We start from the raw sequence: 23,338 nt of genomic DNA on the forward strand, positions 1-23,338 counted from the left end.
AACCCCTGCCCCAATGCATCAGGAAGACCTCTCTCTCCTCTCCCCACTTCATTTTTATTCCGGGTGAGGGAGTTGAGACAGTTTCTCTGTGTCCCCCTGGCTGTCCTGGAATTCCCTCTGTAGACCACCAGGCTGGCCTCAAACTCAGAGATCTGCTTGCCTCTTCCTCCTGAGTGCTGGGATTAAAGGTGGTGCCCAGGTAGTAAGACTTTTTAAAAACAGACAGTAATACTTTTCTGAGAGACAGCTGAACTCGAGTATACAGCAGTGGAGTTGAGTATGGAGTGCACATCTTTAATTCCAGCACCCAGGAAGCAAAGGCAAGACCAAAATGGGTGATGTTTGAGTTTAACTTCATCAGTATTCATCCCTCACCCACAAGCTACCTTACAGTATCCGTCAAAAGGATAAGTAAAGCAGGTCATTTAAAAACCCTTTAACTTTTCATGCAATGGTTTAGCACTTTAGAGCACTTGCTGCTCTTACAGAGGACCTGGGTTTGGTTCCACAGCTCACAACCATCTGTAACTACAGTTCCAGGGGATCAGATTCACCCTCTGCCATCTGTGGGCCTACATATAATGCACATGTATGTACAGCACCCATACATTGGAACAAACATATCTTAAAACAACAGCTCTGCTTAACCTTGAACCTGGTTCTAAGTTACCACCTTTGAAGAGTACTATAAAACCTCCACAATCCTAAGACTGGGAGCTTCATTCTCAGCCACCCAGTTCTCTGTTTCATTCACACTGGCCCAGACATTCTTCCCTGCATTGCACATCAAGCTCCTGGTCACACATAAATGGAGGTCTCTAAGGGAGGAATTCCTCAGGCTAAGCACCATGGAAATCTATTCTTGCATACATGGAGAGAGCTGCTCTAATTAAAAATAATTAAAAAAAAAAAAAAAAAAAAAAGCTGTCTGACTCAGATGCCTGCCACGGAATCTCCTTCTGACCGGACTACCTGTTGGACCTCAGTGGAAGAGGATGCGCTTAGGCCTGTGGCAGCTGGATGTCCCAGGGTTGGGTGGTACCCAAGGAGGCTTTCCCTTTTCTGAGGAAAGGAGGAGGTACTGAGGGAAAGGATTTGTAAATGTAGCACTGGGAGAAGAGGGCAGTCAATGGTGAGGATTTCCAACCCTATCTTACCATATCTGTTCAGTCAGCAGATTCAGACAGACACACGTTCTCTGTATTAGTAAACAGCAAATAACAGCCCCCAATGCATCACTACGGATTGCCTGTTAAGTCACAAAGCTGAGGGATTGCAGCTGCACTCTATTTGCTGCTGCATCACACTGGCTCCAGGAAACCTTACTTTGCCTCTGCACACAGACCGAACACAATCTGTGACTTGTCCCGTCTCAAGCCTGAAGGCCCGGCATCGCCTCAGTTCCTGATCCCACAGTTTAACTGCGCCTCCTTCCTTTGACCTAGGTATGTAAAAACAAAACCCAAATAAGTGTTTACTTATTATATACTTAATACTTCCGGTATTCTAAATTTTCAGGCAATTTAAAGATACATATTATATTTTAATCAAGATATATATACTCAGTTCAGTTAATTTTATTCAGTCATTTTCTTCTGACACCAACGTACCTTTATTTAGCCCACCACACATCACAATGCACTTCTCATACTGGCTCTCCACTAGGAAAACGCAGCTTTTACTGATCGTGTGTATGTGTGCAGGTTTCTGTTAAGGCAATACATGACTGAACCTGAGACAGATGGCGGGGAGAGGTCGAGGAGCGGAAGTGGAGGCAGGAAGAGAGAGGGATTGCTGGAGGAGATGGAGGCGGATGTTTATGTTTCTCTCAGTGCATCTCTACAAGATCATTTGATTTATCTAGGTTGGCAAATTATGTCATACCAATTGGATCAGAGTGTTTTGGTGCGTTCATTGTCTACTTAATTGAGTTCAAATGTACTGGCGGTATACTGGCATGACACATAACCCACCACGGGATTGGTGTGTGTGTGTGTCTAAGGCTTGGCAAAAACACGCCTAGGGGAATTGTGTGAGAACAACACACCAGGGTGGTCATATCCACCCAGGACAGAAGCAGCAGGGCAGATGGAGTGGACTGCACTGAGTTCGTAGAGGTGGCCTGGAGTACCAGGTGGTGTGTGCTCCAATTGTGTGTGCTATATCCACACTGGAGCGCCACTGCGAAGTGCGACCACGGGGGCCAATAAAAGGATAAGCCGTTTTTCTAATATTTACTGCAACATATGCATACATGCCATGGGGTGATATGGAGGTTAGAGGACAACTTCAAAAGCTCTTGTCCCCATCTACCTTTACCTGGGGATTAAACTCATCCCCAGGCATGCACATCTTAACCTGCTAAGCTAGCACACCAGCCCAAAAAACCATCTTAACATTATTAGAAAGATAACTGAAATGTGAAGCAAGAAAGATGCTGTGTCACAGAATTTACTTTTAAGGGCCAAAAGGACAGTACATTTCTCCAATCACTAAGGCATCCATCTAAAACAATGTAGGGGCTGTTAGTGAGTGAAGGTGTGCAAAATGAGGTGGTATGGGAAATACTTGTATTTGGAGTACTACATAAAGACAAAATAGAGTGTCATGGATTTTCTCTTGGGAAAAAAAAAAAAAAACCCTGAAAAATAATTCAATTTGTTTTCTGTAGGAGAAAATGCACCTTCCCATGAACTGGGCTCCAAACTGCAGGAGAGGCCGCACTTCACAGTTGCTGTGTGTCACTCTCTAGTTTGCAGGTGACCACACTGGTAGCAAGTGGGGTTTTATCTTTTGGGAACAAGGAACACAGGGTTTGAGGCAGTCACACTATGTGACTGTGGCAACTATCTGTTTAGACAGGCTGGCCTCGAACTCAGATCTGCCTGCCACTGCTTCCCAGGTGCACCACCACACCCAGCCTTAGTTTGACTTTTGACAGTTTTAAATTATGTGCATACATGTCTCTGTGTGAGGGTCTCTGTGTGTATGAGTGTAGGTACCCTCAGAGTTCCAGATATTTCTGAGCTGCCCAACCTGTGTGCTGGGAACTGAACTTAGGTTTTCTAGAGGATCGCATGCTAATAACTACTCAGCTCTCTCTCCAGACCCTCAATTACTTTTTTCGTTTCTTTCTTTAATTTTCGGTGTGTGTGTGTGTGTGTGTGTGTGTGTGTGTGTGTGTGTGTTGGTCCCAGTCCATTGTGCACCTCTATCAGGTTGTCAGGCTTGCCTTTTCACCATGTTTTAGACATCTTTCTTTGCAGATGATCCAAATGTGCTGGCTGGGCTTCTCTCATGGGAGGGTGTTGGGATTACAAATGTTTGTGCTACTTGGTCTGGCTTTTCCAGGTTTTATGTTGGTTCTCGGGTTGGCCCTCAGGTCATCAGACACATAGAGCAAGAATTTTTACTTCGAGCCCTCACCTCAACCCACAAACCAATTTTAAGTATTTGGCTATGGTTACGGTATTTGAAAGTGACTTGAAGGTCTTAGAAGTATGATTTTCCAAGGCTGTCTCCAGCACGCTCTCACTCCCCTCATACAGCTACAGAAGCCTTACAGTGAGGAGACTACAGTCAAGATGTAACCTGGGATCTATAGTGAAGGATTCCCTTCATGTCCTGTCAACAATGCTGATGTAAGGACACGGGATTTGGGACACCATTCTTAACCAGGGAGAACTCAGGTGGAGCTACAATGTCCAGTAGTGGGATGGCAAGATGGTGCCGTGGGCACAGACACTCTAAGCCTGATAGAAAGATCGGAGTTTGACCTCTGCAGTGAATGCACAGTGGAAGGAGAGAGCCCATTCCCTCAGGCTGGCCTCTGACTCCTATACACAGCCTGGGGCACACATCTTCCTCCACAAAGATTCAGAGAATCCAAAGAACCTACTTAGATAACAATGAAGGAGAAATACATGAGTAATTTAGCCTGTGAAGCCTAGAGGAAGAGCCTCGGACACCTAAGCAAGCCTTGGGTAGACAGCAAATGTGTGAACAGTCAGCGAGGATATGAAAAAGGACTCACGGTCTTTCCTTGCCACCGGTCACAATCAGTCCATCTCGCAGGGTGGTGTACATGGCAAACACAGGCCCATTGTGTGCTCTAGCCACCACTCTACACAATATGTGATCTTTCCACACACAGACATCACCACTGATGGTACCTGTAAACGTCAAGTTATTCTGAAAAGGAGTGGGGAAGGGGGAGACAAACTCATCAAAAGTTCAAAGAGAGGTCGCACAGATGTCATCCTCTATGTGGGTGGAATGCTATTCACCTGCTTTGACAAAGCACATGCAAAGGGTGGTGGGAGACACTGGACCCAGGGCAGGAGGCTGAAATGAGGCTTAGCTCCTGGAAGCTCTTTCCTTTCTCAAGTCTGTCCTTTAGTAGTGAAATTAGCTTTGGATAAATCTCTCCTAAAATACTGTAGTTCTGGCTTGCACTGTTCTTTTGATAAGTGCCTTTGGCTGTTCAATAACTAAGTCAGGGGTCATAAACACTAGGAGTGAAAACAAGGGGGCAGTTAGGAATAGAGATGAAAATAGTGTTGACTTTGGTAAATCTCACTGACCCTGCAGAGGCAGGAGTCACTACTTGGTGTCTCTCTACAGTTACAGCATGTTTCAGCTGTGAGCACCACCATTCTTTCTCCTTTCTCTTCCCCATCCCTAACACAGAAGCACACAGCTCTATGTATTCTGTAGCTTCATGTTTTCATGTATTGTAATAGCATTTCAGAAATGCTCAAACTTATCTTGTAAGGAGACATTCTGTCACACTATTGCTTCACACAGTAAAAAGCTTTTTTTCCGTATTAGTTGTCAAGTTTATTTGTTTGTTTGATTTGACCAAAAATGGACACTTGGCTACAAAGTAGTCTTATGAATGAAGAAAGTTCATTTGCTCCAGCAGATCAAATGCCAGGGTCATTCCAACCTGGGATTTGATTTCTGGAAACAAGTGATTGCTCTTTTGAGGTTCCATTTGTTTGGTACTGTTAGGTTTTTCTTTAAAATTGTGTTCAACTGTTCTAACCTTGTAACTTCCTTTCTTAAAATATATAATGCCCACATATTTTTTAAAACTCTTAGATTTCTGTGAAACTAGAGAGTTTAAAAAGCCTAGCCAGGGCAAGGTATTAAAGGAGAGAGATGTGACTATAAACTCAGACACAGACAGACGGAATGACAGAAAGCAAGAGGCTCTGGAACACTCAACTAGGGGCAGGGACTGTGCTCTCTGCTCTCAGCTCTGTGCTCCCCTGCATCAGACAGTGGCCCAGAGCACTTCCAACCATGAACAGAGGTTTCAGTGACAGAGCGAAGGAAACATTACATCCAAATCTGCCCTGAAACCACCTAAATGTGGTTTCCTATCCCCCCCCCCCCATTTTCCTGCAACACATGTGAGGTACAAGAGGAAGCACTAAGAGACTCAGCTTTGTTGCTTGCAGAGGTGACTAGCACACAGCCAGTGAAGCCTTGGAGAATAGATATGATCCAAGGACACAAATGCCTCACAGTAATGAATGACCTCATTATTCACTTTCTGCCACTCCTCAATGCTTAAAAGGATCAGACTTTAAGAGATGATTTATGTCTTTGACTGGGACTTGTGACTTTCAGGTTACAGTTCCCAGTCAATCTTCATGCTGTTTATGAGTATATGCAAGACAAATTCAAGACCACACCACCACACAGCACTTTAACAGACATACTGCACCAAATGCAACAGCAAGCATCGTCTGCATCCGGGCATCCTCCAGGGTGCTCAGAAGCCCCTTCTTGCTGAGAAGAGCCCTTCCTGCCAGGGTCCAGAACTTCACGTGCTTTATACCCACAGAGACAAACTGGGTATCTGAATCTGGTCGAAATTCTGCTACAAAAATACGTTGGCTGTGCCCACCTCTGCTGGCAATTTTGGTCCCTGGTACAGAAGACACAACAGAATTTTCCAGGTTAGTATAAGAACTAAGCTAATTAGCAGGACTTCATAGTTTTCTCAAATTACATAGTTTAAAACAAAATATTACTTAATAATCCCATGACCTATATCACAGTATATACATCTTCATAATAACACATACTTTATGAGCTACTCTGTGACAATTTAGAGGACATTTTAAAGACCATACATTTTTCTGTATGGCTCCATTAATTTCTCATCATAGAAATTAAGTGTTCTGACTGGAGCATTAGGGAATTTATTCTATTGGGTTTCCACTTTCGGGAGGTAGAAGCAGGTGGATCTTTGTGCATCTGAAGCCAGCTACTGTCTATGCAGTGACTTCCAAGGCATCTGGGGCTACACAGTGAGACCTGTCTCAAAAAGCTTATGTGTATCTTTTCATCATTTGAAGGATGTAGTTCAGTGGCAGATCAACCTGTGTAGTTATGTCATGTGAGCATATGTGTGTGTTTCTGTATATCTTTTCACAGGTAAGGAATGTGGTTCAGAGGCAGGTCACCTATGCAGTATGTGCTGTGTGTATATGTAGGGTGTGTGTGTTTATGTGTACAAGTGTGGATGTATATGTGTATATGTATTTCATATGTTCATGGGTGCATATATGCATGAGCATGTGTGTGTATGTGTGTGTGTACATGTGTGTGTGTCTTTTTATGGATAAGGGATGTACCATATGCCAGACTCTGGGTTTGATATTAATACATTTTTAAGACAGAATCTCAATTAGGTATTTTAGGTTTGCCTTGAATTTAATATGTAGCCCAGGCTGGCCTCAAATCCCTAGCAATCCTCTTCCCTCATCCCCTGAGTGCTGGGATTACAGGCAAGTGCCCCTCTGCCTGGAAAATTTCATTTATTAAAATACCTCAGAACTAAGCAAATCATTAGCAAAAACACAGATATAGTTTCTTACCAAAGGGAAATCATAGCATGTAATTTTAAATACTAACTGGGTTTCACTGTTTCATGTTTTCTGAGTTTATGGCTACAGGGCTTTTTAAAGGGACACATACAGTGCTACCAACTGTATGCTATGTGTTTTATAGGACTATGAAAAAGAGTTTCAATTACCAACTTAAGACAAATGCTAAAAGACAGCATCCATACTGCCCAGTATTCTATGGTTTGCTCATTAATTATATAAATGAAAGGCATCCTACCTTCCTGCCATCTCCAAATGGTAACAGTGTGCTCTGGGTCTAGCCCTACAGACAGCAGCAGCTTCCCAGTAGCACTGAAGCTGACAGAACACACCCCCTTTGAATGGGAGCATCTTAGTATAGACAGTGTCTGCTTGTTCACTGCATCCCAGATGTGGACAGATGGGGCTGTAGCTGCACAAAGATAAAATCCAAGAGTTACAATCATCTCCATGTTTCTACTCCTAATCCAGCACACACCCACCTCAGAAGCATGGAGACAGTTATGTACATAAAAGAGATGTAGTTTTCAATAGCTCGAAACTGAAGCTAAATTTTTAAAACCGGCAATAAAAAGAAAAGGAAAGGAAAAAATACAGGGAATTTGTCAGGATACATTATAAATGGCACTCTCAAGAAAAGATCACTTAGAGAGAAAAAAAAAAAAAAAAAAAAAACAGGCAATATTATAGAGGTTGTCAAAGCAAGCTGTGCATGTAAGTAGAGAGAGAGACCACAGGCTTAATACATGCCAGGCTCTGGAGTGGAAAATTACATTTTTTTCAGTCTTCATAGAGGTTCTATGGAAGCCACACACACTTGCATATGATACACACAAGTAAACAACACTGATACCCTCTGAAAGTAGTGCAAAGCACATGCAACTGACGGGTAGCAAGTGGTAAAGCAGATGAGCGCATCATGTCCATGGGAAATTAAACCATGTCGATGGGAATGTGGGAAAGGCTGCACACACTTTAAAATAAAGACTTTCAAAACACTACACCACTGGAAAGATAGCACTGAGACTCTTAAAAGACCTTATCTGCTGCTCGTTAAATTCCTGTCCCTCCTGGGAAAAGGGCCAAGGGCTTTATGCTCGCTGCGTAAGTACTCACTACTGAACTCTATCTCTCCCTACTTCTCTCTTATTTTCTAAACTAAAATGTCATAGTTTAGTTTTGTATTATCTTCTTTTCAATTTATACCCTAAAAATTAAGTTTAATTCAGCAGCCAATTCAGTCTCAGGATCTAAGCACTCTTATGCAAACACTCAACATACTAAAGTCATTTGCTCAAATTATAAACTGTAAAGATGAAAAAACATTAAAGAACATAAGCTTCCTGGAACTATTTTATAAAGGAGGAAATTCTGGTCTTTAAAAAATAAATTCTGATAAATTTGGACATTTTATACCAATATAAGAATCCTTCAATTAAAGCAGTTAAAATAGATATGAAGCTTTAGTTTGGTTTATCCAACTGTAAAACATGGAGATATAAAAGTTTTACAAATAATAAGATGAATTACTTATATGTGAAAACTCTGAGGACTGACATATATGTCAGTTGGTAGAGTGCTTGCCTAGTGTGCATAAAGGATGGGTTCTGATCCATAGGATGACATAATGACCAGCTGTGCGGCCATACTTCTATACTCAGGACTCAGGAGGTGTGGACAAGAGAATGAGGAACCCAGAGTCATCCTCATCTATACAGGGAAATTAAGGCTACACTGGGATATATCAGTTCTTGTCTTCAAGAGGGGAGGGAGAGAGAGAAGAAGTATCAACTATTTGGCATTGAACTGAATCACTCGTTCATTAAAAGTCAAAGCAGTGAGCAAGCCTGCAAGAAGGCTATAGCAGGAAAATATGCCTGGCATACCACAGAGCCATGGTAGGCAGAAAGGGAGCACTAACTCCAGCCCATTGTCCTCTGACATCTGCACACAAGGCCAGGACACAAGTACACATCCAAACAAATAGATAAATATAATTTTTAAAATTGTAAAAAGTGAAATTACACTACAAATTGATAAGGAATATAGGATGGCTTAAATTAAAAGTATAAATACAGTAGCAGCTATTACAATGGTATAGTTTTCTGAAAATGGTAACCATTGTATGTCTTTTACAGAGGGCACCTCTGAGATATCCACATACTGTATTTGCCAAAATACAATGGGATAAACAATAGATTTTCAATAAATTATCAGTAAATACACTACAAATTAAAGAGTTCTATCTGTCTAAAATTCGAATAGCAAGTCAATTTCTTTCCTTTTTTGTTTTTGTTTTTTTTTTAATGGATATATTTTATTTACATTTCAAGTGTTATCCCCTTCCTGGATTCCCCTCCATATCCCCTATCCCATTACCCCTCCTCTTCCACTGCTTCTATGAGGGTATTCACATACCCACTCCCTCCCTACCCTGACATTCTGCCAAGGCAAAATATAGCCTTGGCAGGACGAAGGGCTTCTCCTCCCATTGATGCCCAACAAGGCCATCTTCTACTACATATGCAGCTGGAGCCATGGCTCTGTCCATATGCACTCTTTGGATAGCGGTTTAATCTCTGGGAGCTCTGGCTGGTTGCTATTGTTGTTCTTATGGGGTTGCAAACCCCTTCAGCTCCTTCAATCTTTTCTCTAACTACTTTATTAAGGACCCCGTTCTCAGTTCTGTGGTTGGCTGTGAGCATCTGCCTCTGTATTTGTCATTCTATGGCAGAGTCTCTCAGGAGGCATCCATATTAGACTCCTGTCAGCATGCACTTCTTGGCACCAGCAATATTGTCTGGGTTTTGTGGCTGAATTTGGGCTGGATCCCCAGGTGGGGCAGTTCATAGATGGCCTTTCCTTCAGTTTCTGCTCCATACTTTATCTCCATATTTCCTCCTGAGAATATTTTGTTCCCCTTCTAATAAGGACTGAAGCATCTGCACTTTGGTCATCCTTTTTCTTGAGCTTTATGTGGTCTGTGAGTTGTATCTTGGGTAGTCTGAGCTTTTGGGCTAATACCTACTTATCAGTGAGTGCATACCATGGGTGAATTTTTGCAACTGGGTTACTTCACTCAGAATGGTCTTTCTTTCTTTCTTTCTTTCTTTCTTTCTTTCTTTCTTTCTTTCTTCCTTCCTTCCTTCCTTCCTTCCTTCCTTCCTTCCTTTCTTTCTTTCTTTCTTTCTTTCTTTCTAATAGTTAAGAACTGCTTTATTGGTGGCAGTTAATACACATCAATAAATATTGATCCCCAAAGATGAGCTCAGTTGTTCCTGGTCCATCGAGCATTGAATGAAACTGAACCATGTGAAGCCTGGGATGATGACATCAGTTCTGCTTCTTGGGAAACGCAGCCACAGCTAATTGATAGATGGCGTAGGCTGTTCCACCAACTGTCAGAGCCATTGTGGCTCTTTAGAGGAGGGCGTCAGATGCCCCGCCTTTCAGATGAACTGGCACCCCATTATCCTCCTGAAACAGCTTTTGTTTCTCTGGAACTTTGTTTTCAAAATCCCTTCGTGAAGTGGTGCTGATGGTCCTCTGGGCAATCTGACAAAGGGCCAGCAGATTCTGCAACATCTTGGCTCAGTTGTTGTCCATCAACCGTGACTACTGAATGCCAAAACACAGGATGATATTTTCTAGATCCATCCATTTGCCTACGAGTTTGATGAACTCATAATTTTTAATAGCTGAGTAGTACTTCATTGTGTAAATGTACCACATTTTCTGTATACATTCCTCTGTTGAAAGACATCTGGATTCTTTCCAGCTTATGACTATTATAAATAAGGCTGCTATGAACACAGTAAAGTATGTGTCCTTGTTATATGTTGAAGCATCTTTTAAGTATATGCCCAGGAGTAGTATAGCTGGATCCTCAGGTAGTACTATGTCCAATTTTCTGAGGAACCCCCAGACTGATTTCCAAAGCGGTTATACTGGCTTGCAATCCCACCAACAATGGAGGAGTGTTCCTCTTTCTCCACATCCTCACCAGCATCTGCTGTCACCTGAGCTTTTGATCTTAGCCATTCTGACTGGTGTGAAGTGGAATCTCAGGATTGTTTTAATTTGCATTTCCCTGATGACTAGGGATGTTGAACATTTCTTTAGGTGCTTCTCAGCCATTCAATATTCCTCAGTTGAGAATTCTTTGTTTAGCTCTGTACCCCATTTTTAAATAGGATTATTTGCATCTCTGGAGTCTAATTTCTTGAGTTGTTTGTGTATATTAGACATTAACCCTCTATCTGATGTAGGATTGGTAAAGATCTTTTTTCCAATCTGTTGGTTGCTGTTTTGCCCTAATCACAGTGAGTTTGGAAATTTATGTGGTCCGATTTGTCTATTCTTGATCTTACATCATAAGCTACTGATGTTCTGTTTAGGAAATTTTCTCTAGTGCCAATGTGTTCAAGTCTCTTCCCCACTTTCTCTTTTATTCGTTTGAGTGTTTCTGGTTTTAGGTGGAGAACCTTGATCCATTTGGACTTGAGCTTTGTACAGGAAGATAAGTATGGATTGATGTGCAGTCTTCTACATGCTGACTGCCAGCTGGACCAGCACCATTTGTTGAAAATGCTATCTTTTTTCTACTGGATGGTTTTGGCTCCTTTGTCAAAGATCAACTGACCATAGGTGTGTGGGTTCATTTCTGGATCTTCAACTTTATTCACTGATCTACCTGCCTGTCTCTGTACCAGTAGCATGCTCTTTTTTTTTTTTTTTTTTTTTTTTTTTTTTATCACGATTGATCTGTAATATAGCTTGAGGTTAGGGATGGTATTGAGAATAGTTTTCACTATCCTGGGTTTTTTGTTATTCCAAATAAATTTGCAAATTGCTCTTTCTAATTCTATGAAGAACTGAGTTGGAATTTTTATAAGGATTTCATTAAATCTGTATATTGCTTTGGTCAAGATGGCCACTTTTACTATATTAATCCTGCCAATCCATGAGCATGGGAGATCTTTTCATCTTCTGAGATCTTCTTTAATTTCTTTCTTCAGAAACTTGAAGTTCTTGTCATACAAATCTTTAACTTGCTTGATTAGAGTCACACCAAGGTATTTTATATTATTTGGAACTATTGTGAAGGATGTCATTTCCCTAATTTCCTTCTCAGCCTGTTTATCCTTTGAGTAGAAGAACGCTACTGATTTGTTTGAGTTAATTTTATATCCAGCCAGTTTGCTGGAGTTGCTTATCAGCTCTAGAAGTTCTCTGGTGGAATTTTTGGGGTGACTTAAGTATACTATCATGTCATCTGCAAATAGTGATATTTGACTTCTTCCTTTCCAAATGTATCCTGTTGTCATCTTTTTGTTGTCTAATTGCTCTGGCCAGGACTTCCAGTACTATATTGAATAGGTAAGGAAAGAGTGGGCACCCTTGTCTATTCCGATTTTAGTGGAATTGCTTCAAGTTTCTCTCCATTTAGTTTGATGTTGGCTACTGGTTTGCTGTATATTGCTTTTACTGTGTTTAGGTATGGGCCTTGAATTCCTGATCCTTTCGAGACTTTTAACATGAAGGGGTGTTGAATTTTGTCAAATGCTTTCTCAGCATCTAATGAGATGATCATGTTTTTTTTTTTCTTTGAGTTTGTTTATATAGTGGATTATGCTGATGGATTTTCATATACTGAGCCATCCCTGCATCCCTGGGATGAAGCCTACTTGATCGTGATGGATGATCCTTTTGAAATGTTCTTGGATTCAGTATGCAAGAATTTTATTGAGTATATTTGAATTGATATTCATAAGGGAAATTGGTCTGAAGTTCTCTTTCTTTGTTGGGTCTTTATGTGGTTTAGGTATAAATGTAATTGTGGCTTTATAGAAGGAATTGGTTAGTGTTCCTTCTGTTTCTGTTTTGTGGAATAGTTTGGAGAGTATTGGTATTAGGTCTTCTATGAAGTTGTGATAGAATTCTGCACTAAATCTATCTGCTCCTGGGCTCCCCCCCCCCTTTTGGTTGGGAGACTTCCAATGACTGCTTCTATTACTTTAGGGGTTAAGGGACGGTTTAGATGGTTTATTTGATCCTAATATTTGTCTAGAAAAGTGTTCATTTCATCCAGATTTTCCAGTTTTGTTGAGTATAGGCTTTTATTGTAGGATCTGATGATTTTTTGAATTTCCTCAGTTGCTGTTGTTATGTCTCCATTTTCATTTCTGATTTTTTAAAAATTGAATACTGTCTCTGTGCTCTCTAGTTAGTCTGGCTAAGGATTTATCTGTCTTGTTGACTCTCTCAAAGAACTAACTCTCGGTTTTGTTGATTCTTTGTATATAGTTTTTTGTTTCTACTTGGTTGATTTCAGCCCTGAGTTTGATTATTTCCTGCCATCTCTTGGGTGCATTTGCTTCTTTTTGTTCTAGAGCTTTTAAGTGAGTTGTCAAGCTGCTAGTGAATGTTCTCTCCACTTTCTTTTTGGAGCCACTCAGAGCTATGAGTTTTCCTCTTAGCACTGTTTTCATTGTGTCCCATAAGTTCAGGTATGTTGTGCCTTCATATTCATTAAATTCTAAAAAGTCTTTAATTTCTATGTTTTTTTCTTCCTTGACCAAGTTATCATTGAGTAGAGCACTGTTTAGTTTCTATGTGTCTGTGGGCTTTCTGTTGTTTTTGTTGTTATTGAAGTTTATCCTTGGTCCATGGTGATGCATAGAATTATTTCAATCTTCTAGGATCTGTTGAGGCCTGTTTTAGGACCAATTATTTGGTCAATTTTGGAGAAGGTACCATGAGGTGCTGAGAAGAAGATGTATTCCTTTGTTTTAGGGTGAAATGTTCTATAGATATCTGTTAAGTCCATTTGGTTTATAACTTGTTAGTTACACTGTGTGTCTGTTTAATTTGTTTCCTTGATTTGTCCGTTGATGAGTCTGGGGTGTTGAAGTCTCCCACTATTATTGTGTGAGGTGCAAGGTGTGCTTTGAGCTTTAGTTAGGTTTCTTTTATGAATGTAGGTGCCCTTGCATGGAGCATAGATATTCAGAATTAAGATTTCATCTTGATATATTTTTTCTTTGAGGAGTATGAAGTGTCCTTCCTTACCTTTTTTTTTTTTTTATAACTTTAGGTTGAAAATCTGTTTTACTCGATATTAGAATGGTTACTCCAGCTTGTTTCTTGGGACCATTTGTTTGGAAAATTGTTTTCTAGCCTTTTACTCTGAGGTAGTGTCTGTCTTTGTCACTGAGGTATGCTCCCTCTTTGCAGCAAAATGTTGGGTACTCCTTACGTATCCAGTTTGTTAGTCTGTGTCTTTTTATTGGGGAGTTGAGTCTATTGATGTTGAGAGATAGTAGAGACCAGTTTTTGTTGTTTCCTGTTATTTTTCTTGTTAGAAGTAGAATTATGTTTTTGTGGCTGTCTTCTTTTGGTTTGGTTGACAGATTATTTTGTTGCTTTTTCTAGGGTTTTGTTTTCCTCCTTGTGTTGAAGTTTTCCATCTATTATTCTTTGTAGGGCTGGATTTGTAGAAAGATATTGTGTAAATTTGGTTTTATCATAGAATATCTTGGTTTCTCTATCTATGTTAATTGAAAGTTTTGCTGGATGTAGTAACCTGGGCTGGCATTTCTAGTCTCTTAGGATCTGTATGACATCTGCCCAGGATCTTCTAGCTTTCATAGTCTCTGTTGAGAAGTCTGATGTGATTCTGACAGGTCTGTCTTTGTATGTTATTTGACCTTTTCCCCTTATTGCCTTCAATATTCTTTGTTTTGTGCATTTGCTGTTTTGACTGTTATGTGACATGAGAAATTTCTTTTCTGGTCTAATCTATTTGGAGTTCTGTAGGCTTCTTGTATGTTTATGGGCATATCTTTCTTCAGGTTAGGGAAGTTTTCTTCTATAATTTTGTTGAAGGTATTTACTGGTCCTTTAAGTTGGGAATCTTTGCTCTCTTCTATTCCTATTATCCTCAGGTTTGATCGTTTCATTGTGTCCTGGATTTTCTGGATGTTTTGGGTTAGGAGTTTTTTGGTTTTTTGTTTTTTGCATTTTCTTTGATTGAATGTTTTCTATGGTATCTTTTGTCTTCTATCTCTTGTATTCTGTTGGTGATGCTTGTGTCTTTGACCCCTGCTCTCTTTCCTAGGTTTTCTATATCCAGGGTTGTCTCCGTTTGTGATTTCTTTATTGTTTCTATTTCCATTTTTAGATCTTGGATAGTTTTGTTCAATTCCTTCAACTGTTTGCTTGTGTTTTCCTGTAATTCTCTAATGGCTTCTACCTGTTTACCTGTGTTGTCCTATATTTCTTTAAGGTCCTATATTTCATGACCTTCTTAAAGTCCTCTAACATCATCATGCGTTGTGATTTTAAATCAGAATCTTGCTTTTCCAGTGTGTTGGGGTATCCAGGACTTTTTTTTTTTTTTTTTTTTTTTTTTTTTTTTGGAGGAGGAACTGGGTTCTGATGATGCCACATGGCCTTGGTTTCTGTTGCTTAGGTTCTTGGACTTGCCTCTCACCATCTGCTTATCTCTGGTGTTAGCTGGTCTTGCTGATTCTGACAGTGGTTTGACCCTCCTGTAAGCCTCTGTGTCAGCACTTTGACCCCTGCTCAAATTCAGACCCCTGGGGACCAATTCTCTCCCAGCAGGGTCTGGGTAGAGATAGCTGTGGCACAGGGTAAACACAGGGTCAGCACAGGACACAGACAGAAACCTGAAGCACCCTGTCCCAGACTGCTCCTCTGTTCCTATGTCCCAAGGGCTCTGGGCAGGACTCACAGAGCAGAAGTGGTGGTCTTACCTGTGCTCTCAGGTGTTTCAGCACTTTTGGGGGATGAGCTCTCTCCCAGTGGGGTCTGGGTACAGAGAGCTGTAGTACAGGGTTAGCTCTGGGCGCAGGGAGAAACCAGAAGGATCCTGTCCCAGACTGCTCCTCGGTTACAGTATCCTGAGTGCTCTGAGCAGGTTCCACTTGGAACAGGAATTTGAGCAGGGGTGGTGGTTTACCCTGTGCTCTCAGATGTGTCAGTGCTTCTGTGAGACCGGCTTTCTCCAAGCGGGGTCTGGGTTCAGAGTTCTCTGGCACCAGGTCAGCTCCAGGTGCAAGTCATTTTCAACTGAATTATAGACTCTGTGTGTGTGTGTGTGTGTGTGTGCGCGCGTGCGCGCGTGCACGCACGGGCATGCACATGTAGGAGTACACATGTGCACTTGTGTGCAGAGGCTAGAGGACAACCTGGCTTCACTCTTCTGCAGGTACTATCCACCTTATTTCTGAGACTGGAGCTTGCTCATTAGGCTTTGCTGTCTGATGAGCAAACCCCGGGTTCATCTTGCTGCTGGGAATAAGTGTGTGCACTCACAGGCCTAGTGTTATCACATGGGTTCTTGAACTCAGGTACTCACCGTAGTGAGGCAGTCATTTTACTGACTCAGCTATCTTCCCAGTCCCACACCATTTTTTGAAAATACTATGATTATTAAAGATTTTTAAATGATGTTATTTATCATTAACATTCTACAAAACAGACATGGAGCAGTAAGATGCTTGGACATTTAGGGAGGAATATGACATCTGCATGTACATATATACATGTACACAGTTTTCCTTACCTGACATATCTGCAGAATCACCTATAATGATAAATAAGTAAAAAAAGTTATCTATAATAATATGGACAATAGCAGTAAATTTATAAAACACAATCATAATCTTAAGTTATTTAAATAATAAAATATCTTACACAAAATTAGGTTATTACATAGAACTGAGTGGACTGGAAGAAGGCATTCACTTCCATTGTCTACATACACTAACATTTTATGAATGGCTTCTCACTATTTCTTTGGGCATATTTAATAAACCATAAATAATAATCAATATAATTAATCTTAATAATTTTAAAGTAATATATTATGAGCCTTTTTGGGTTTATAAAACTCATCGCTAAGTATGCTTGGGAGGTTTGATGCATCTGTGCCTGTAGGTAAGAACTGGAACATGGCAGAAAAAGTTATTAAATAACCCAAAAAACAAAGGGTTTCTTCATTTTAACAAAAGACTTCCTGTATGTGTTGTACTTGACTACCCTACCTTCTGAGCCAAACAACTGCCATATTGGGGTGTTCGGCTGTGCCCACTTGCAAAGCATCACCACAGCTGGGCACGAGGACTGTTTGCATCCACTCACAGTATGGCAGGGAGGGCCAGGAGACCTGACGTGTGTATCCAGCCACTCTACACCACCCACTCTGCAGCTGGGCCCCACACAGCCTCATAGAGGGGCAACAGTATTTAGGCTGAGGGAAACTAGGAGACGGCATTCCACTTATGCAGCTGTGGAAACACCACCATCTCTCATAGATAAAGATGGCCAGGTGTGGCCCCCAAAGGGCCTATAGGAAACTCCTGGCCCACACTTTGTAAGTAATCCCAAGAGTGGTCTCCCAGAGTGAACTCTGGAGAAATGGTTCCTTGGCTTATTTTGGGGACCTTAAGAGGAGAGACAAATTTTGTTTATGACTCCCCACAAAAATGGTAATTTCAATAATGTTTATTACAAGTAGACTGGACTGCACACATCTGTAAGGCAGTTTCATAGTAATCTCTGACTGTCAATCTAAAATACCTGCTCTCCTACTCATTGAATCACGAGCACTGAAGAGTTTGGCAGAAGTTAAAAATAAATCACAGGTACATTTCAAACCACTGGTGAATCTGATCAATACTAATACCAAACAAACACTTTAAAATGCAGTGTAAAACAGACACGCACTCTCTTACCCAGCCTGACCTTTGCTGAACAAGGGCTCTGTCTAGTACTTTTTTAGCTCCCCTTCTTATCCCTCCTCTGCATTTTATATACTATTGAATGCAACCATTCAGCTGAGCAGAAATCCCCACTGAAGCTAATGATGAACTACAGGCACAATGGTCTACATTTTGAATAGTCTAAGCAAACTCAGATAGCCAAATAGAAAGCCACCTGGCAGCAAGCAGAAGGCAATCGGGTTAGGTCCTGTATGCACACATGCATTACAAGCAATACACAATTTAATACACTTATTTTTTCCTAGGGTATGAAATTATTAGAACAAAATAAATGTTTCAAACTATTTCTTTTTGAAATACAGAAACATACCTACTTGGCCAGTTGCCACTATGTTGATAAATTTGGGGTGCTGATTTACAGTGAGGCACAAAATATCATCATTATGCTCTTGATAAAAACTCTGAGTCCCTATAAAAAATATGAGAATTAACTTTGAACACTTTAAGATTCAACAGCCACATACACTTATTTAGTATAATAAACTAATTTGTTTGTCCATTCAAATTGTATTTTGAGCAGTTATCATGTGATTACTATCAAAAGAATGACAATGAGCCAGTAATCTTAAAGGGATAGAACCCTGAAAAGAATAAACCACCGACAAGCTGGTAAGCAAAAGGCTGGGGATGTACCTAACTGCACACACATGGTTCATCTGAGTGAAGTGGATCGTCATGAAAGCCTACAATATGGACAGAATGGTTTATGGAAGATTTTGAATCCTTGCATGTGATCTTTGCTTTTTGGTTCTGTAAACAAAAATAGGTTACAGAAATTAAAGTAAATTTCCCATTTATTAATCTGGGTGATGTTTATTCGTATTTCACATTTGTCTTGTAAGCAGTGTTTTTGGATCAGAAGGCTAACACAGCTCCTCTAGCAGTTCTGACAGCAGTGGAGACCCTTCAAATGCTCCACCAGCAGTCCATGAAGATAATAACAAGACTGTAAATAAAACAGGAGGTAAAACACTCTGGGGAAATGAAGTCAGGACAGCAGGTGGGACATAGATTAGAGAGGTGCCTGTACAGCAGGTTTGCTACAACACTGACACAGCTAAATTACTTAGACGGTCTCAAAGCCTATTGTGTGGTTGTACACACCTGCAAGCTCTAAAGGCAGATGGATCTCTGTGAGTTTGAGCCTGAGGATCTCCAGAGATGGAAATAGGAGGAGAAAATGAGTTTGAGGCCAGCCTGGGCTATAGAATGAGGACAGGCCAGACTGTACAATATAAGGACTTGTATCCAATGAAATAAAATCAAGCAGATAAATCTTTTCAAATTAGAACACGTTTTGTGTCTTGCTGGGCTGAGAGTCCCATGAGAACAAATAGCTAACTATGGGCTTCTGGTTAAACTGATTGGAAACAAGCTAACGGAGACTCTTAGGACTCTGAACATTGTAATGTATCCCCAAACCGATGAGAAACACTCAAAACCAAAGAATAAACATAGTCACTCCGTTCTTTCTTGGTTGTCCTATTTTATGTTTGCACATTCTCACAATAGATACGGAAAACCACAATGAAAGAGGATTGGTTTTCTTAGTCTTTCTTTATAACAGACACTATTAAGAGGTGAACTGCTACTGATTTATTGTGATCCTGGCACAGAGACTGTGTGACATTTAATATTGAACAAGGGATAGAAATTCTGACTCACACAGTCTATCTGTTCTATGCACTCGGGGTGGGGGGGGGGAACCAGAAGTGTGTGAACTGGGGACCTGTATCTGTTGTTACTTCCAACTGTAGCCTTTATGCAGTTTATAATTACATATAATAAAACAAAATTACTGATCTCGCTCACGATGGTCGTCAGCACATGACGCCATGAGAACTTCATCTGCTCTTCATCAAATGGATCAAACTAACACCAAGTATTTTCTCAGCTCAGTAGAGCCCAGGCCAGCGTCTTTCTTAGTGCTCTTAGCTTCCCACAGCCTCAGAAAATCACCTGCTTACTTCCACCACAGCTACTACTTGTTTAACAAGACACTTTCTGCCACCTCCAAAGACAATTCTCCCAAACCATCTATTCCCGTGCTGAAGGTGTTTGGGGAAAAAAAAACTTAATTGTAAAATAATTTTCTTCATTATAAAACATTTTTAAATACAGTGAGCCTTCACTCTTACTAGAGCCCCGTGGACTTAGCATTGTGACATATTCTTCTGATGATCAAACTTTCTTAAGACTAAAATATTACAGGGCACACGGCTCAGGAAGCTAGGGCAGAAAAATGGGCTAGTGAGGTTATCCTAGGCTACTCATAAAGTTTTAATCTTTACTATATAACAATGTCATCTCAAAACAGATAGAAACAAGTATAATATGAAATAATTTTATTTTGTATTATTTCTCTTGTACATTAAAGATAGTATTTGTTATTCTGGTTTCCCTCCAGAGCATACAAGTCTTTCATCTTTTAAAAACAGTATTTGAAGTTAGGTGTGGTAGTACATACTTTTAATCCCAGTAGAAACAGGCAAATCTCTATGAATCTGAGTTAGAAGCCAGTTTGGTCTACATAATAAATTCTAGGCTAGCCCTTTACATAGTGAGAACCTACCTCAACCCTCCCCCATAATTCCAGAGCTACATAATGAGACCCTGTCTTGAAAACAAAACAAAATAAAACCCCCAAAAGTTACATAAATTAAGTAAAAATACTATTCCTAGTTTTTACAAATAACTTTAAGCTGCTAAATAAAAAGTTCTAAATTTAAAAGAGAATGTGTGCAGAGAATTAAGATGACCTACCTGTGGCAACATTGTGCAGAATTCCAACAGAGGCAGTGTGATAAATTATATCATCACCATCATTTAAATAGTGCACATTGTTCCTGCAGTCTCTGCCCCGATAGCCAAAAGCAAGCTCCAACACAAGGTCCTGCAACAATGTCCAAAATGTACATTACATCCTTCCTCAGCCTAATGTGATACAGATAGTATGAGTACTTTCTGTCAAAGAAAAATGTGCTTTAGGTAGTTTATAAACCTCAAACCCAAAATTAAGCTAGACATTTAAATGTTTCTTTAGCCTTTCATTCACACACACACACACACACACACACACACACACACACACGTTTATACATTCTTGGCATAGTTTGATTATCTTCTCCCACTATCCCCTTCTTACCTTTCCTCCCACTGAACCTCTTCTTCCCCAAAGGTCCCCTCCTACTTTATTTCCTTTTGTTACCCATGTTTGCATGTGCATGGCTAGTGGTTATTTACTCAAGAAAGGGCAACTTACCCAAGAGTTGCACCCCTAAGGAACATGATTTCTTCGCCCCCCTCCCATCTGCTGTACACAGCTCCTCAGGAAGAGGGCCTTGAGCACCTCCCCTATTGATGGTGGAGTGTTGGTGGGCCCGGTCTTATGCAGGTGACCACCACTGCAGTGACTTCATGGGTGCAACAGCCATTAGATGTAGTTTTTATATAAAATGACTTCAGCAATGCAAACACAAGTTCCATATTTTTTAATATAAACTTATAGGAAGGAGAAGGGCCTCACAGGGTCATCTCATTCCAAGAGAACATTTAAGTTCACATGTGTTAAACACTGACACAGTTCTGTGTCCAAAGGAATGTTGCAGCTTATCTTCAAGGTTAGTCTAAGTGCTTAGTCTACATACTTCAGATAAATTCTGTCCAAATTAGACACTCAGGAGAAACCAAAGTGGCTTCTGACAAATAATGGTAGCGCTCTGACAGAGAAGCCCACGGCTAAAAGTATTTGTTTTCAGTGCCTTTTGAGTGGTGGGGAGGGCTCCTATCGTTACTCCCTCTTACAGAGTACAGCTTTCTTGTGCTGGACCTGGCACAGTTAGACTGTTTGCTGCTGATAGCAGCCTTATGGAATGCCTGTGAAAAGGCCTGTTGATTGAAGAGATAAGGAGAAACAATCTCCATAAATTAAATGTATCACATAAGGTAAAAAGTTCCTGAGATAGTACATTTACTCTGACTTATAAAATCAACTTACTAACTATAAGACACCACCAAGGCATCTTGCTTCTCTAGGCCATAAACCATTCATATACATTTACATTCTTCATGATACAGACCAATCCAGGTTGTTATTTATGCAAGGGTAAAAGACTCATTTGAAATTAAGAGATGCAGAAGATACCAATTCAAATTTTAAACTTGAGTAAGAATTAATCAACTTTTACAACCAACAAAGCAAAGATAATTTAATATACCTGGTTTAATGAAAATTAATGGTAAATTTTGAATGTTTATAAAAAGGAAGCATGGGAATGTTGGGAAGTTCATTTTCCTTACCTCTATGGGTCTCTTCTTCTTGCCAACATTGTTTGACTGAAGTTTCTCAGGCTGTGGTGGGGCCCGACTCACTGGAGGCCTGGAACAGAGAGGCAGGAAGGGAGAAAGCTTATATAACTTCTAATGCAGAAAGAAACAACATTCTTATTCATTTTTACTTTTAGTATCTTTGGTCTATGTCTCCTAACGTAAATGACAACATAAGAACAGGATGCAAGAATATTAGTTTGACACACTCAAACCATTTCTGGATGGGTGTCATCAAAGCCCGAATTACTGCTCTACAGCATCCCTTATGACTGACATCGCAGACATATAAAACATTCTGACAGAGAATCTAAACAACATTTTCATGAACTTTCTATGCTGCTGGTAACATAATTCACAGGAGTTCGAATTTATATGTCCCTCCGTGCTCCTCCATGGCCTTCACTAGTCCCTGTCTGGATTCCCTCATGGTGACTAATGGCATCAATATCAGAAAGGTATTCAGGAAGACATGTGACAGTCATGAAGCAATGTAAGCCACACAACACCCCATCGAAAGCCATTACCACAACTACTGTCCCCAAACTGCCCTCTTCCCTAATCTGACTATGGAATATTTATCAACTTTCCATACATAATGGCTCTTGAATCAAGCCCTTCCCTATCTTCTCAGGTTCTACTAAAATGTTTCCTATTCCAGCAGATTCATATTCTGAATTATATAATTGTGAGGGAATTTGGGTAAAAACTTTAATTTTTAAAAGCCACTTAAAGTCCTTCTCAACCATTCAAATGTTTTATAATCTGAACACTAAATCTAAATCATCCATTAACTTTTCTCTAAAATTTAAATATTCAATTTATAACTAAATTAGAAATGGTACTCATTAATTTTATAAAAACTTCCAACACTTAATAATTTACTAAATACATATAAATAGATTAAAAATTACTGTCAAGTCACATATTTGCAAAGCTAAAAAAAGAGTTGCAGCTTTTAAAAAATATTTGTGTGTGTGTGTGTGTGTGTGTGTGTGTGCGCACATGCGCACGCATGCATGTGTTGGTACATGTCTGAGTGTATATATGTGCATCACATGCATGTAGGAGCCCACAGAGGTCAGAAGAGATGTCAGATGCCCTGGAACTAGAATTAAGGAAGTTTGTAAGCCACCAAAGAGTTTGGGAAACTGAAGGCAGCCAGCTCTCTGCAAGAACAGTCAGTGCTCTTAACCGCTGAGCCATTCTCCAGCCCCAGTACTGCATACTGAACATGCATTCTAAATAAATACAAATTGGCGGAGATCTGGCCTGGAGGTAGAATGGTGGCTTAGCATAAGC

At 40.3% G+C, this 23,338-nt stretch overlaps 2 protein-coding genes and 1 pseudogene across 13 annotated transcripts in view; 1 reads left to right on the plus strand and 2 right to left on the minus strand.

Annotated features, from left to right (window-relative positions):
* Positions 1-23,338, plus strand: part of ZC3H14 (zinc finger CCCH-type containing 14) — a gene marked incomplete at its 3' end in the record, with an annotated part of 76,084 nt that overhangs the window by 48,703 nt on the left and 4,043 nt on the right. For 10 of the 11 annotated variants that reach the window (XM_080932423.1, XM_080932419.1, XM_080932412.1 and 7 more), the window contains one exon: positions 1,344-1,445. The exons of the other annotated variant lie outside the window; for it this stretch is intronic. In XM_080932423.1, coding sequence (XP_080788549.1) covers positions 1,344-1,361 — 18 coding nt within the window. The remainder of the gene's footprint in view (positions 1-1,343; positions 1,446-23,338) is intronic. 11 annotated transcript variants of the gene reach the window in all.
* EML5 (EMAP like 5) overlaps positions 1-23,338 on the minus strand; it is a gene marked incomplete at both ends in the record, with an annotated part of 117,511 nt that overhangs the window by 4,944 nt on the left and 89,229 nt on the right. Inside the window, 8 exons of the mRNA XM_080932406.1 lie at positions 1,327-1,441; positions 4,034-4,191; positions 5,730-5,938; positions 7,141-7,314; positions 16,492-16,512; positions 18,021-18,119; positions 20,474-20,603; positions 22,010-22,088. Coding sequence (XP_080788532.1) covers positions 1,327-1,441; positions 4,034-4,191; positions 5,730-5,938; positions 7,141-7,314; positions 16,492-16,512; positions 18,021-18,119; positions 20,474-20,603; positions 22,010-22,088 — 985 coding nt within the window. The remainder of the gene's footprint in view (positions 1-1,326; positions 1,442-4,033; positions 4,192-5,729; positions 5,939-7,140; positions 7,315-16,491; positions 16,513-18,020; positions 18,120-20,473; positions 20,604-22,009; positions 22,089-23,338) is intronic.
* Positions 10,128-10,501, minus strand: LOC308432726 (cytochrome c oxidase subunit 7A2, mitochondrial-like; annotated as a pseudogene). Its single transcript has one exon. The product of its transcript is annotated as a cytochrome c oxidase subunit 7A2, mitochondrial-like (transcript).

Source organism: Micromys minutus (genome assembly GCF_963924665.1).
Source record: "Micromys minutus genome assembly, chromosome: 1".
In the NCBI taxonomy this organism is placed as follows: Eukaryota; Metazoa; Chordata; class Mammalia; order Rodentia; family Muridae; genus Micromys; species Micromys minutus.